General features: G+C 42.3%; 1 protein-coding gene across 1 annotated transcript in view; it reads right to left on the bottom strand.

Annotated features, from left to right (window-relative positions):
* Positions 1-13622, bottom strand: part of Alpk2 (alpha kinase 2) — a 102053-nt gene that overhangs the window by 66531 nt on the left and 21900 nt on the right. The window contains exon 3 of the mRNA XM_042675100.1: positions 10139-11789. Within this exon, the coding sequence (XP_042531034.1) occupies positions 10139-11789 (1651 nt within the window). The remainder of the gene's footprint in view (positions 1-10138; positions 11790-13622) is intronic.

A 13622-nucleotide genomic window follows, 5' to 3' on the forward strand; every position in this document is an offset into this window, starting at 1 on the left:
TCGCTTTTACATCAGAGTTTCTAGGCCAAAGACAATTGGAATTTTCAAAAACTGTTTCATAAACAAGATCTTTCTCTGATGTCTGAACTAAAACCCAAAGAAGGATAGCTTGATTATCTTGGAACTATGTTGTTTTCAAATTGTCTATATTAGTTTCTGATGGCTACTATAACAAATTACTATAAATCTAGTGTCTTAAAAGTACATCAGCTTATTATCTGATCATCCTAGAGGTCAGAAAACCAACACAAATCTCTCTGAGCTTACATCCAGGTAGCAGTAGGGCTGTGTTCCTTCTAGAGGCTCTTGGGAAAAATAATCCCCCCCATCTTCTCTCCAGCCTTCAGAGAAAGCCAACATTCCTTCAAATCTAGCACAGAAGCATCTTCAAGTCTCTCTGACTTTAACTCTCTTCTTCCTTTATCTTCTCTTGTAATCATGTAAATCACAAGTTTTGTTATGTGATCACATAATTATACCCACATAATTCAAAATAACCCCAAATAGTCTTCTTTTCTCAAGGTTGATAAGCTTGATCTCATTCCTCATATTTAGTGTAGTGACATTCTGAGGGCTGGATATAGATGTCTTTGATGGGGGTATTGTTCTGTCTATCATACAGTTGGGAGCATGGCAACGGTGGAGGAGGGGTCCTATAGCCACACTCTTCCACCTTCATTACAGGAGAAAAACAACGGAGCTTTTTTTTCTCATTCTAGTGTTGGAGGATTTTCTCAATCTGTCTTTCTAGATGCTAATTCTCAGTGGGTCTAGGACAGTCACTAAAGGGTTTATAAAAACAACTACCCCATATTTATACCTTTGTAACTGAAAACAATATGATTCAGATACTTATTTTGGTAGTGATGATTGTTTACTATGTTTCTGTCACACCTGCTGAGTCTAAATCTCTTCTACCAGGTGGACCCAGCGCACTGCATGCTGGTCTTCAACTCAACATTTATTGAGCTCTTATCATTGTCAGGTACTGGCTGTGCTCAATAAAGCCAAGTGTTGACCCATAAGGAATTTACAGTCTAGCGAGGAGACAAACCAGTACTGTCAGTCGCATCCAGGGAGATTTACAGGGAAGGTTCAGACATCAGTAAAATAAAGAGCTATAGACCTAGGAAGGAGGGCATGAATCAGGACTGTATGGTCATTTGGGAGATTTTTTTAATCCCCCAAAATGCTATGAAATAAAAACATTTGAAGTGTGGGCCTTCAGACTTACACAAGAAATATCCTTGATGTTCTTGGGCATGCACAATCTAACCTTCACTGGATACTGAAGGAAGTTGTCTTAGTTCGCATCTCCCCAACAAACCCTGAGACAAGAACTTGGATGCAGTTAAGTTTGTTTGGGAAGTAGTTCCAGGAAACATGGGAAGAGATGGGAAATGCAAGACAGAGCAAGTCAACAGCCAGTTCCTGGTACATGCGTAAATGAATGTGACCTGATCACAGGGACTCTCTAAAGAACTTTATGACACATGCCTTAGAATCATTCCATGAGAATTACAGCAGGATGAGATTTGTCTACCAACTTCTACTCACATTGGTTAAGAGTATTCTTAGCTTTTAGATGCCTGGCTGAGGGTGGCACACAGCTGGAGAAGGACATGAGGAGAGTTCTCGGACAGCAGGAGCTGTCAGGTGCTGAAAACTCATAGGTGAACCTAGGAAATATGAGGCATGCTACCACCTCAGAAGCAATCAGGTAACTTCATAAATGGGCTGAAGGTTGGGACCAGTCAAGGGTTCTTTTACATGAGTGATTCTGACTTTACTCTCAGCCAAAATTCAGTGCTGTCATAATCTTGACCAGCTTTCATTTGTGCTGTGACAATCTGATTTCCTTATGGAATATAAATTTTTGGCACTTATATTTTATGTTTTGCTCCTTAGTTAAAACAGATGGGCCTTGGGCATGATCATTAACCTACTTAATCCTTGTTGGCAGCTCACAGTTTTATGAATTACAAGCAATATCAAATGCTGGGCCTTGGTACAGGACAAGGATCATACAACAGTCAATGAATATTGTGAATGATAATAACACCTCTTTCTTCCACTATCGGTGCAAATTATGACCAAGTACTAAAGTTGAAATGCAATCTGAAAATGTACCTCCAAGACTGTATCATCATTGGGCTTTGAACTATGCAGCGGACCAATAGGATTTGTGACTTATTGCTTAGTCAGAAAAATGCCTCATCAACAGTATTATTCCATGAGCACAAAAAAAAAACATCAACATTGTATTTCATAAAAACGTAAGAGTCTCCTAGAGAACATATTAACCTCCACTATAAACTAGATTCATAAGGTAACTGAGACTACAGGGAGATCCACTCACAGTTTACTACATTCTTGCACCAAATGGTTGCCAAATTTCTTGCAGTTCTGAATGTAATTTTACTTTTTTGGTCAACTCAAGCTGCTATCACTAAATGCCGTCAGTTGGGGGCTTAAAAAACACATTTATTTCTCATCATTCTGGAAGCCAAGAAGTCCAACATCAAGGTATTAGCTGAATTACTCCCAGAATGGCCTCTTCCCTGGCTTTAGATGCCCAGCTGAGAGGAACAAGCTGTCCAGGGTCTCTTATAATAAGGGCACTAATCTCCCCACAGGGCCCCACCTTCATAACCTCATTGAACCATAATCACCCTCCAAAAATCCCTCCTCGTCTTCCTACCACACTCATTGTTAGGGTTTCAACAGAGGAAATCTTAGCTGGCACATACATTCAGTCCAAACACCATTCTTAGTAGTCAACTTTCACTCTAGTGAGGTGAGAGCCCAAGGCATCTCATACACTTCAGTCTAATTGCATGTTGCTCTAAAAAAGTAGCAATAAGTATATTTTTATCCATATCCATTGGCTCCATGTTTTACAATGCTATTTACATTTTAGATCCCTAGAAACTCAGCATAGTATCTCTTTCATGGACGAGCTATTGCCTCAGAAATCAAAGGACAGTATTTTCTCCATAGCAGCCGATTGTATCAGTATTGAAGATGGTAGCCTTTCCTAAATGTTGGAAGTCCAGTTTTACCATTATCCTAGTTCCAGTAGTGGACTTATTTTTTTTTCATTATCTTTAAGCCATTGTACAAAGGAGTTTCAATTCAACTTGTCCATTTGTGAGTATAATGCATCTTGATCAATGTCATCCCTTTGATTCTGCAGTCTCCATTCAGTTTGGTTTATCTGTTTATCTGATGGAGACTACAACCACACTGTTTTGATGACTGTTCTGTTATCCTTTGTCTCAACAGAAGTTGCTTCATTTGATGTTTTTTTCCCCTCCTATATTAAACATGCAAATTCATCTTGCTGCATAGAAAAAGAAAGGCCAACAAAGCATGTCTGTGTCACCTCGTGCCAGCTGAAGGTAGTGATGAGAGATTTGTAATAGGGTCACAGCCCACTCTCACAGCCAACTGACCCTCCTCTCCCCAGCCTCCCCTTCTGCCACCCAAATTCCTGTCACTGCACTAGTCCTCAAAATAAAACTCAGCTGCAAATGGCACACCTGTTCTGGATTAGTTACAATAAATCAGGCCCATGTTTATTTCAGTTGCATGGACAGGTGAAGAACAGGCTGCATTTATGGCAAGCCAACCAGAAAGCAGAGAAATGTACAGATTAGGGCAGGGTATTTTCCCTCTTAGGGTTAAAGATGCCATTTATACTGCTCTAAACATCCTGTTGGGTCCAAACTCATCCAATTCTTTACAGATCCATCTTGAGTTGGAGTACTCACTTCAGGTGTAAGTACTTAAGCACATGGTTTCTAAACTTTATTACCCAGAAAGTCACTGAGAGAGCTTACTGAAACTGCAGGTCCAAGCTGGGCAAGGTGTTTCACACACATAATCCTAGGTATTCATGAGGCCAAGTGGAAGGATCAAGGTTGGATGCCAGTCAGGGCAAAAAAGTTTGAAAGACCCCATCCCAACCAATAGAAATCTTGGTGCAGCATTATCCTGCCCATGTAATTGTAACCCCTCTGTACAGTATGTTCACAAATAAAATAAAATATTAAAAAAAAAGAAAATGTTAAAAAAAAAAAGAAATCTTGGTGCAGTAGTATGTGCCTATCAACTTAGCTATGCAGGAAGTGTAAATAGGAGGACTGAAGTCCACGCCAGCCTTGGCAAAAAGAGAGACACAAATGGAAAAATAACAGAAGCAGAAAGGGCTAGGGGCATGGTTCATGTGGTAACTGTCTACCTAGCAAGAGTAAGGTCCTGAGCTCAAGTCCATCATCACCATCATCACCAATATCATCATCATCATCATCATCATCTTGATACAGGTTCAGCAAGTCTGGAATAAAACTTAGAGGTCTATCTCATCTGGAGATCTGGATAGAACGAATCCAGGCATTCACTTTAAACTGCTGTGAAGACTCAAAGCATAATAGGACCTTCTGATTCACGGAACAGAAGATGGCCTTGGGCCCTCAGAGCAGTGTCTTTGCTGGAATGCACACTACTGTAATGAATTGGGGGCTGGAGAATATCAAAAGGGAACGGATACAGTGAAATTCATCTATAAGGAAATAAAGCGTTTCTTCTAGGCACTAACACTGAAACTGTGTTGTTGGTTGCTATATTGGTTCCTATGCAGTGTTTTCCTAGAAAGGGATCCTGAATAGCTGAAATAAATTATAGAATCTCAAGTTGGAAGATTAAAAAAAATCTTTTAACTCAATTTTGTTTTGGCAGTTGGGATCCTTTCAAGATGTAAACTCCAAACACTTCAAAATAGAGTCATTCTCCCACCTCATTCCCAGCACCCAGGATACTACGTAAAGATGGCTTCTAAGCAGCAGGACCAAGTGTCTAAGGACAGGTGCGTGGCTTTCCAGGCCCATCCCAACAACGGATCAGAGATTCACTTTGGTTTTCACAGTCTCAGCACTCTTTGCCTTGCTCTTGCTGGCATTTACACTCATGGTATATTTTTAAATCCTCCCAGGCAGCTTCCTGCCAACCTGAGCTGCTCAAGGATGTTCCTCAGCACATTCGTTGCTTTTATTCTTCTCTAGTTTTAAAATGATGTATTTCCTAAAGGGCCTGCAAGGAGTGAGATTTTTCCTTAAAGCCCCTTGTATGTTGAGTGTATGAATTTCCAGCATGCGAGGAGTTTCAGGAATATGTACCTCACTAGGATAGGAATTTCTTTTTAAATGCAAAGAATACCCATTGCCATTGTTAGGGAAGTAGTATTGAATCATCGGATGTTTTGTCCCTTGGCTAAAATTGTGGGAGAAGGGATACAGGATCCCTCAGAAAGCCCCTCAAGATGTGTGAAGCCTTTAGGTCTCTGCAGGCTGGGTCATATGGTGGAATTTAGAGTCCTCAGGATGACTCCACTCTATACGAACTCCAAACTCTTACCAAGCTGTACTTCAGATCTGCTGGGACAGAACAAAACTTTCACTAAGGCATACATCCTGTGGCCTGCTCTAGAACTACCACGCTGACATCAGGGCAGGCAATGGTCGTGTGTATATTTAGAAGGCACCACACTTGGTTCTGAAGCACACTCAAGACCATCAGCCTAGGAGGTAGAGAGAATAACTTGGGAGCTTGTGAAATGCTCAGGGCTCAAGCCACACAGATTTGATCATGGAGGCATCTGGAATCAAGCAGCTTCCAGGTGGTCCCAGTTGTAGTGAGGAATCAGACCAATGCCTAAGCTTGCGTTGTTTTATTGTGCTTGTTGTTTATTTTACAGAGCTGAGGTCCAGTCCAGGGCCTCACACATGCTCAGCACATGTTTTGCCAATGAGCTACATGCCATCCCTCTTAGGACCTGTTCTAATCCGAGGAAGATCTTGCATTCTGTAGAATAGGGCTGAAAGTTCAGTGAACATTGAAATCACCTAAGAAAATGGTCCGAATGCAGATTCTGACCCAGTACAGCTGGTACAGGGCTGGAGAGCTCACTCTTTTAACTAGTTGGTCTGTAGATTTCACAGCAGGTTACATGGCTTGAGACTCTAATGACTTTTACTTGGTTATTTAACATCTAATGATTTTTTTACTCAATTATTTAATGCCAACCAAGTAACATGACCACAGTGAGCCTAGACATTAACCAACCTTGCCTACCTAGGGTGGTTAATGGCATTTGACAGAAGTGACACAGTAGGCTTTGTGATTAAACACAAAACAAATGTTTGTGTTACCTCTGGGTCAGCCATGGAGTGGTGCTGACAGGAGGCTGGACTGCCACGTGCTAAGAGAGATGAGCCAGTAAGCCTGGGCCCTACCTGCCAGCATTATGATCATTGCAGAGGGCTGGCTTCTCAGCCCTCTGGAGTGATTGTTTTTTAACAGTTGTCATTTTGGAGGAGATAGATTTTGTTTGCCACCTGAGATGAAATCAAATGGCATGAGATTTCATCACACTACTGAGCAAATTTTAAAACTTACAAATTGTTTATTTCCAAAACGATAGAAAGCAAAACTGCAGATAAGATGGAAGGGATAATGGAATGAAGAATGCAGACAAGAAGGCAATGGGTTTCTCTGCATGTAGAAATCGCAGTTAGGGATGAGAAAAGCAGTCTGAAGCTCCCTGTAGTACCTTGGCCTTGATGCACCTGGAGAGCTAGTAATAGACAAGAACATGGCCATTGTCTACCATGCACCTGAGATGGTTCACTTTTCAGATGAGGAAACTAACATGTATACCTGTTTTGCTTCTCAGAGGTAGATAAAAGGCAAAATGGTGGAAGGTTGTGAGTGGATAGATGTGATAAGACCTTCTTGGATCTCAGCAGCATTTTGTAAGATTAGAATAAGGCATCAATAAAACCAAGGTTGTATGTGAATTGCAAACATTCACAAGTATCCGTGGTTTAGAATAAGGGCCAAAAGTGCCAAAAGAGTCAAAGGAAGCACGTTGTATCTGTGGAGAGTTGGCAACAGCATCTTATATGTAAAGAAAACCAGGAAAATGAAGACTACAAAGTGGCTATGATCAATGATCATTAGAAACATACTGAAGTAGGCATATTGTCACTATTTTACAACCACTTATTCAATAACCCAATGTCTATTGTGCAGCAGGCATTCTTCCAGTTATTAGGATTTCATCAGTGTCATAGCCATGTAATAAATTCATTCTCTATGATTAGTGATAATGCTTGGCCAGGAAGATCCTTAACTCCCAGAACCTGAGAACACATCCCCATACTGTACACTTACCATCTATGATCCCAAACAGAAATGCAAATTTCTTTGGGATGAAGCTGAGCAGCTATGCAAAAAGACAGAGACAGCACTTCTGACTTAAGAGTAAAGATGATCTTACCCCAGTGTGGCTAAGGGAAAGAAATTTAAGATGGGTGGATTGTCAGGCCTTGCCTCTGAGTTGGATCAAGAAAGTGAGCTCAAAACTAAGGTGAAGAGTTGGCGGTGTGACTCTTGAAGAGGATTCAAGTTAGCCTGGGGTACCCTTTCTGTTTTCCACTCCCAAACTGGAATTAGCTTTGGAATCTTCCATAAATGTAGAGAAACTGGGGGCTTTCCAACAGTAGGTTGGGTAAGTACTATTTCAGGACAAATTGTAACAAGATGGCTTTGCATTGTAAAAGAGACTGGGGAAGGCAGGGGATAGGTATACCTAGAGACATAGATATTCAATAAGACAGTCTTTGTTGAGAAGCAGAAAATTAGAATATGGATTTTCTTCTCAGAAAGCTAAAAGCAATATGCAGATTGAAGACAAACTATTAAAAGATAAACTGCTGGCCATTTTCTACAAAAAGACAGCCCAAGGTAAGTGAGTCAGGCAAGACTCAAGAGTGGATAATTTTTTTTAACATTACCCATAATTAAGATCTTTAACCATGATAAATCTTTAGATCTGAGAATAAATGCTTTTTGTTGGACTTAGTGATGATAAGATGCGCCTTCCTTCCTCCTTTCTTTCCTTCCTCCCTTCCTCCCTCTGTCCTTTTCTCTCTTTGTCTCTTCCTCCCCCTTCTTTTATCCCTCCCCCTCCTTCTCGTCCCTCCTTCCTTCCTCCCCCAAATCACAAAAAGTTTCCTTTAATTCCCAATGCTACCCTCTTCCCATTTCTATATCAAATTTGCAACAACCATTAGTCATTTGCTATTTCTTTAATCACATTTTATAGTGTATAATACAGACATCTCCAACAATCATAGAGTAACTTTTTGCACAGATTAAAGAAAAACTGCATTTTCAACTCTGCCAATCCCTGTGGCAATTTTTTTCTGCTCTAGTCCCAAGGAAGTAAATAGTACAGATATATATATAAAGATCCCATTTCCAGTTATAGGCTGCAGAGAACTGCTCTTGAAAGCCATGCTTCCGTTGAAGTTTCTGGCTGTCCCTTGAGTGAGAGGTCATTTCTGACCTGCAAGGTGAGACATAGTCCTGCTCCCTACAGAAAATGCCAGCTCTCTGCTTGGCTTTCTGGACAGGAATGTTCATAGTTCTGCAAGAATCGTTCTAGTCATGACACAAAGCCTGAGGTCAAGGTGGGGCAGGTTTGTATTCAAGAATGAGATGTGAGAACATAAGCAAAAGAGTTCCACAGGATCTCAGATTTACACAGAGTAGTTGAGCGTGGTCTAAGGACTGCTCATTTTATTAACTCCATTACCAATAAATGATGAGACTGCTTACTTTACCTCATCCTCCAGTCTCTAATAATAAAAATAATTCTTCCAATGAAACCCTTTCCAAGTGGATAAAATAACTGTGAAAAGGCACTTCATTTTCCAAGGAAAAGAATAAAAGAGGAAATACTATATTTATCAATAGGAAAAAAATTAAAACTGCCACTTTATTTTATGTCAGTATTTGGCCAAACCACCTACTAAACATACTTTCAGAACATATCTGAGGTTACCTGTGTGTGCACTAAGTGATATGTTTAAAGAACTAAATAGGGGTAAAACTGGCCTCCCTAGGAAAAAAACAACAACAACAAAGTATTTATCTGATTAATTTGAACAACAGAAGAGAATAACTTACTCTGTCAAGAGCTACCTTGGCCCTGGAGATTTGTAGCTTCGCTGTCTTATGACAGTCTTTAGAAATCAGTGCTTCAGTTTCTTCTGTTTTCACAGAGAGTGATCAATAATTTTGCACTGGGGAACATTTCCCAGAAAATCTTCTCTAAAAGTAATATTGGATTACAACTACAAAACTGGAGGAAAGGGAACATGAAGAATGGTAAAAAAAAAAAAAAAAAAAGATTCATAAATAACATTTAGATCATGTATTTCTGAAAAAAGCAAATCTGGGCCATAGTATAGCATTGGTCCAAAGCTCATTTGGAATACTTGAATATAAAAGATAAATAAAAACAGTGTGTCAAAGCATTTTTGTGCATTAATTATTCTGATAAATGTAATTTCATCTCTTTAAAATGAGTATTAAAAACACCCCAAGTCAGTGAAGAAAGAATATAGTTTCTGCCTGGCAGTATTTTCCTGCCCTCTTTGAGACTTTGTGATCTCAGAAAGGAAAATAAAGCAAACACTAATCAAAAACACATTACCAGCCCAGCAGCCAGCTTTATCTGCTTCTTCCAGAATCACAAAGTGAACCCTGCAAGTCAATTAGACTCACTGACACCCCTTTTCCTTTGAGTTATCAGTTCTGATAAAGCCACAACCTACTGCTTTCAAAGTGTATCTGAAGAATGACCCCAACAAATGTTTTTCTCCTTTAAAGGCTATGCCCAAAACATTTGCTCGAGAAACTTTCTGAATAGCAAACATTGCCTAGTAAAACACATGCAGTAGATGAAATATCAGGTTTCTTTTTCCAGCTGTCCAGAGTCCCATGAGTGCCTCTCACTTCTATCGGTCTTTTGCTATAATTAGGAGGACTCAGGGTTTATCTGGGCCTTTTTCAAAACCAGATTTCCTTCCTAGCAGGAGCTATAGCAGCTGTCACTTGCAAGTACCTTGATGGTCCTGGGAGACTTATTTTGATGTACATTATGATACAGAAATCATGATTATGAAGACACACATACACACATATGCATGCATGCATGCATGCACCCTACCACCACCACTACCACCACACCACACCGCCTTCTCTCATAATTTTGCAAAAGGAGACTTACCTGAAGATGATCACTGTGGTCTGGAACCCAGTGTGTCTCAAATAAGTCATAAACCTGCACCCCTTCTCCCTTGAAACTTGGGTACCCTTCCTTGTTGAGTGAGCCTTGCTCTGTTGGAGGTGACGTAGCACATGGTCGGATGTGGAAGTGGGAATTCCGGCGAGGAGGTCTAGCTTTGGTGTGCAGAGTCTGTCTTGGATCGTTCTGGGTCAGAGGGTGACTAGTGGGTTCCTGGGAAGGGGGGTTTAAGGTTCCCTCTGGGGAGATTTCCTTCCAGATTAGCTTCTTGGCATTTCCCTTCACTCTGGGGCACCCTCCTTTGGTGGGTCTCTGGGTGCCCGTCCTGCTGCCTGCATGCTTCTCCCATCTGTCCTCAGCACCGCTCTCTGAACCCTGCTTCATCTCTGACTTGTCTGTCCCCCGAGACAAGGGCTTCATCTCTGCCTCTGTCGCTGCCTCATCCATGGTTAGCAGGTTGTCACTGGTGAATTCCTCTCCTGCTTGGTGGCAGTCTCTGGCTTCTCCTTGAATTCCTGGACAATCATTTTCAGCAATCCCAGAAGCAGTGGGGAAAGCAGTCACTGTTCCATCCTGGTGAGGGCCCAGAGTGAGTCTCGTCCCTCCTGGTGGGGAGGAGGGACTGTGCTTGGAGGCTGTGCTGCTCCTGATCCCCACTTCTGAGGACTGCGAGTGAGAAGCACAGAAGCCAGTGGTAGCATCCATAGGCTCCTTGTCACCCGACACCTGAGGCCCACAACCCATTTCACTGAGGAAATGCTCACGCCCACCCAGGCCACACTCGCTGAATTCCATCTCTTCGTCATCGCTTTCTAATAAAAAAGCATGCCCAGTCCTTTGCAGGCTCCCTTGCCAAACTGCATTAGAGTAATCCGTCATAACATCGGAACATTCCAGATACTCCAGGTCATCGTCTGAAAACTCCTCTGTGCAGGTTAAGGTTATCTCTGGGCAAAGTTCATAGTCGCTGCTGTCCGAGTCTTCGCTGGAGACTTGGGGGTGGAACTCCCTGTTGCCCGAGGTGCAGTTGGTATCTGGGTAAATGCCTGCAGTTGCCTCTGACAGTGGGAGGCTGAAGCTGATGTATTTCTGTGCTTTGGGGTTTTGATGACTAGGGGTGAAGGCCTCCCCATTAGGGCTGTCATCGCTCAGGCCATCTTCTGTGGAATGCACCGTCCGGTGGTGATATACGTCACAATGTTCGGGAGTATTATTTGAAGGCAGGGAAGTTTCTTCTGTGTTACTTGGATCATAAACCTCTGCAGCTAGCCTCATTCCTTTAATGTGGTGGAGATTTTCAGAGCCGGGGGAGCAAATGTCATAATTGGCCAATACCTGGGGTGAGTGGAAGAGGTTGAATTTGACAGGGGAGGAATCAGGTGACGTGAGAGTCTCCGGGGAGACACTCTCTCCTTCCTTACAAGGCTGTTCTTTCTCATGGGTTTGCCTTGTGTGTTCTTCCTCATCGGTGTCTCCCTCACGTGTCTGTCCCACGGCCCCCCCACCTCCCAGGGCAGGAGAAACGTGTGGGATTTCTGGTGCAGATTCCACCTCCAGGGAAGCAGAGCAGCAGACCATTCCCAGGTCGTTTCTGGCTGACACTTGATACACAGCAGCATCGCTCTGGGCACAGCTAGGATAAAGAGAACGTACAGGTAAGTCTGCACCTGAATAGCAGCATTGCTCACGTGATAGCCTGTAAGGAATGGCGACCATCTGACATGCTTGGGAAGCTCTGGGGCGGTCTCTGGAAATGGACTGCTGTAGTCAGAAGCAGCTGTCCCCGGACTCTAGCTGCACCCCCAGTGCTGAAACCCTGAGACTCTCAGAATTTTCCCCAGCAGCTTTCCACAATCTGACCCTGAAGTGGAAATGCTATGGATTTCTTAGATGAATGGAGGAGATATTGGAGATTCTAATATCTTCTTGTCTTTCAAAGTCATTTTTATGTTGTGGGAATTTGAAAGAGCATTATCTTTCTGGAGTGAGACATTGAACACAAATAACTAAAGCGTTCTGTTGCATGGTGGATGTGTCAGCAGCAGCTCTTTTTAAGACAGTGTGAAGAAATGTGTTTCTTGCCAAGAGACTATAAAAACCATAATAGGATTATGTGGTTGAAGGCCAGTGTCACTTTCTTCTTGATTTAATGTCACAAAAAGATCTAAATCACAGCCATGAACCCTATTAGCTGGAAACCCACATCCACATGTCATCCTGACTAACATAGATCAAGCCAGGTGTTTGGCTTGGAAGGAACAGAATTCTGGATCAGACTGAGCCTGCATTCCCTGTTCTAGGAGGGATAACACTCCTTGGTTCCTCCCTTTTCTAACTGGAGCCACATGAAGCCTGGCCCCTGCCCTGCTTCACTGACTCATTTCCTGTAAAGACCTTTCCTCACTCCCAATAAAAGCTTGTTACCTTTGTGTAAGTTATTTATCCCATTTGACCTCTTTGTGATACTGATGATCTGCCAGAGGTCAACAGGCAGGAGCCATGCATGGGTCTGGCTCGGACTTAGAAGCAATGCTCAGGTGTTTGCTATCTTTGACTGTCCCTTGTGTAAAATACACCCAGCTACTGAACTGGGGAGGGGTGCGTATTAGACAGCTACTGTCCTCCTTGTCTTCTCTCTCCTCATTGAAGAAACCCTTTGCTTCTTCAAGTCCATATGTGCTCACAAGCCTTCGGCCATTGGTACTTGCACATACAGGCCTCGTTTTCAGATGTCAGAGACTCATTCCAGTTTTTATAATGTCTTGTTTCATTGGTGACCTGCCTCCTTAGAAGCCACTGTGGCTCAAGCTTAGCTATGATCCACAGCTGTGATCAGGCTCTGTCTCCAGCCACTGACACCAGGAAACTGACATTTAAGGCAACTTTCTGGTGAAAACAGTAGCCATCCCTCTCCATTTCACAAACCTATTCTGATTCCAGTGAGAAAACAAGTGTGAAGGGGTTTCATAAAAGCATAAAATCTATGCCATATGTTTTCTCCAAGGTCGTGAAAGTGCCAAGACCAAGTAACCTCTGGTCTCAAGATGCAAGCAGAAGAACCATTAGAGATCTCCACTTAAAATTCAAGGTCAGCCAGGTACCAAATGCTCACACCAATAATCCTAGCTACTCAGGAGGATGAGATCTGAGGATCACAGTTCAAAGCTAGTCCAGGCAGAAAATTCCATGACTCTTACCTTCAATTAACTAGTTTTAAAAAGTTGTGGTAGAGCATCTTCCATGAATGAAAAAGCTAAGGGATAGTTCCTGCATCTTGAGTTCAAGTCCTAGCACTACCATGCACGTGTGTGTGTGTGTGCACGTGCGCGCGCGCACACACACACACACACACCTGTCAGAATCCCATGGTTCATGCCTGTAATCCTAGTTATTTCAGAGCTAGAGATGAGGAGAATCATAGTTAGAGGCCTTCTGTTGAGACCTTATGTCAACAGAAAAATGGATG

This window comes from Dipodomys spectabilis, unplaced genomic scaffold, assembly GCF_019054845.1.
Source record: "Dipodomys spectabilis isolate Male_0828 unplaced genomic scaffold, ASM1905484v1 ptg000024l, whole genome shotgun sequence".
NCBI lineage: Eukaryota > Metazoa > Chordata > Mammalia > Rodentia > Heteromyidae > Dipodomys > Dipodomys spectabilis.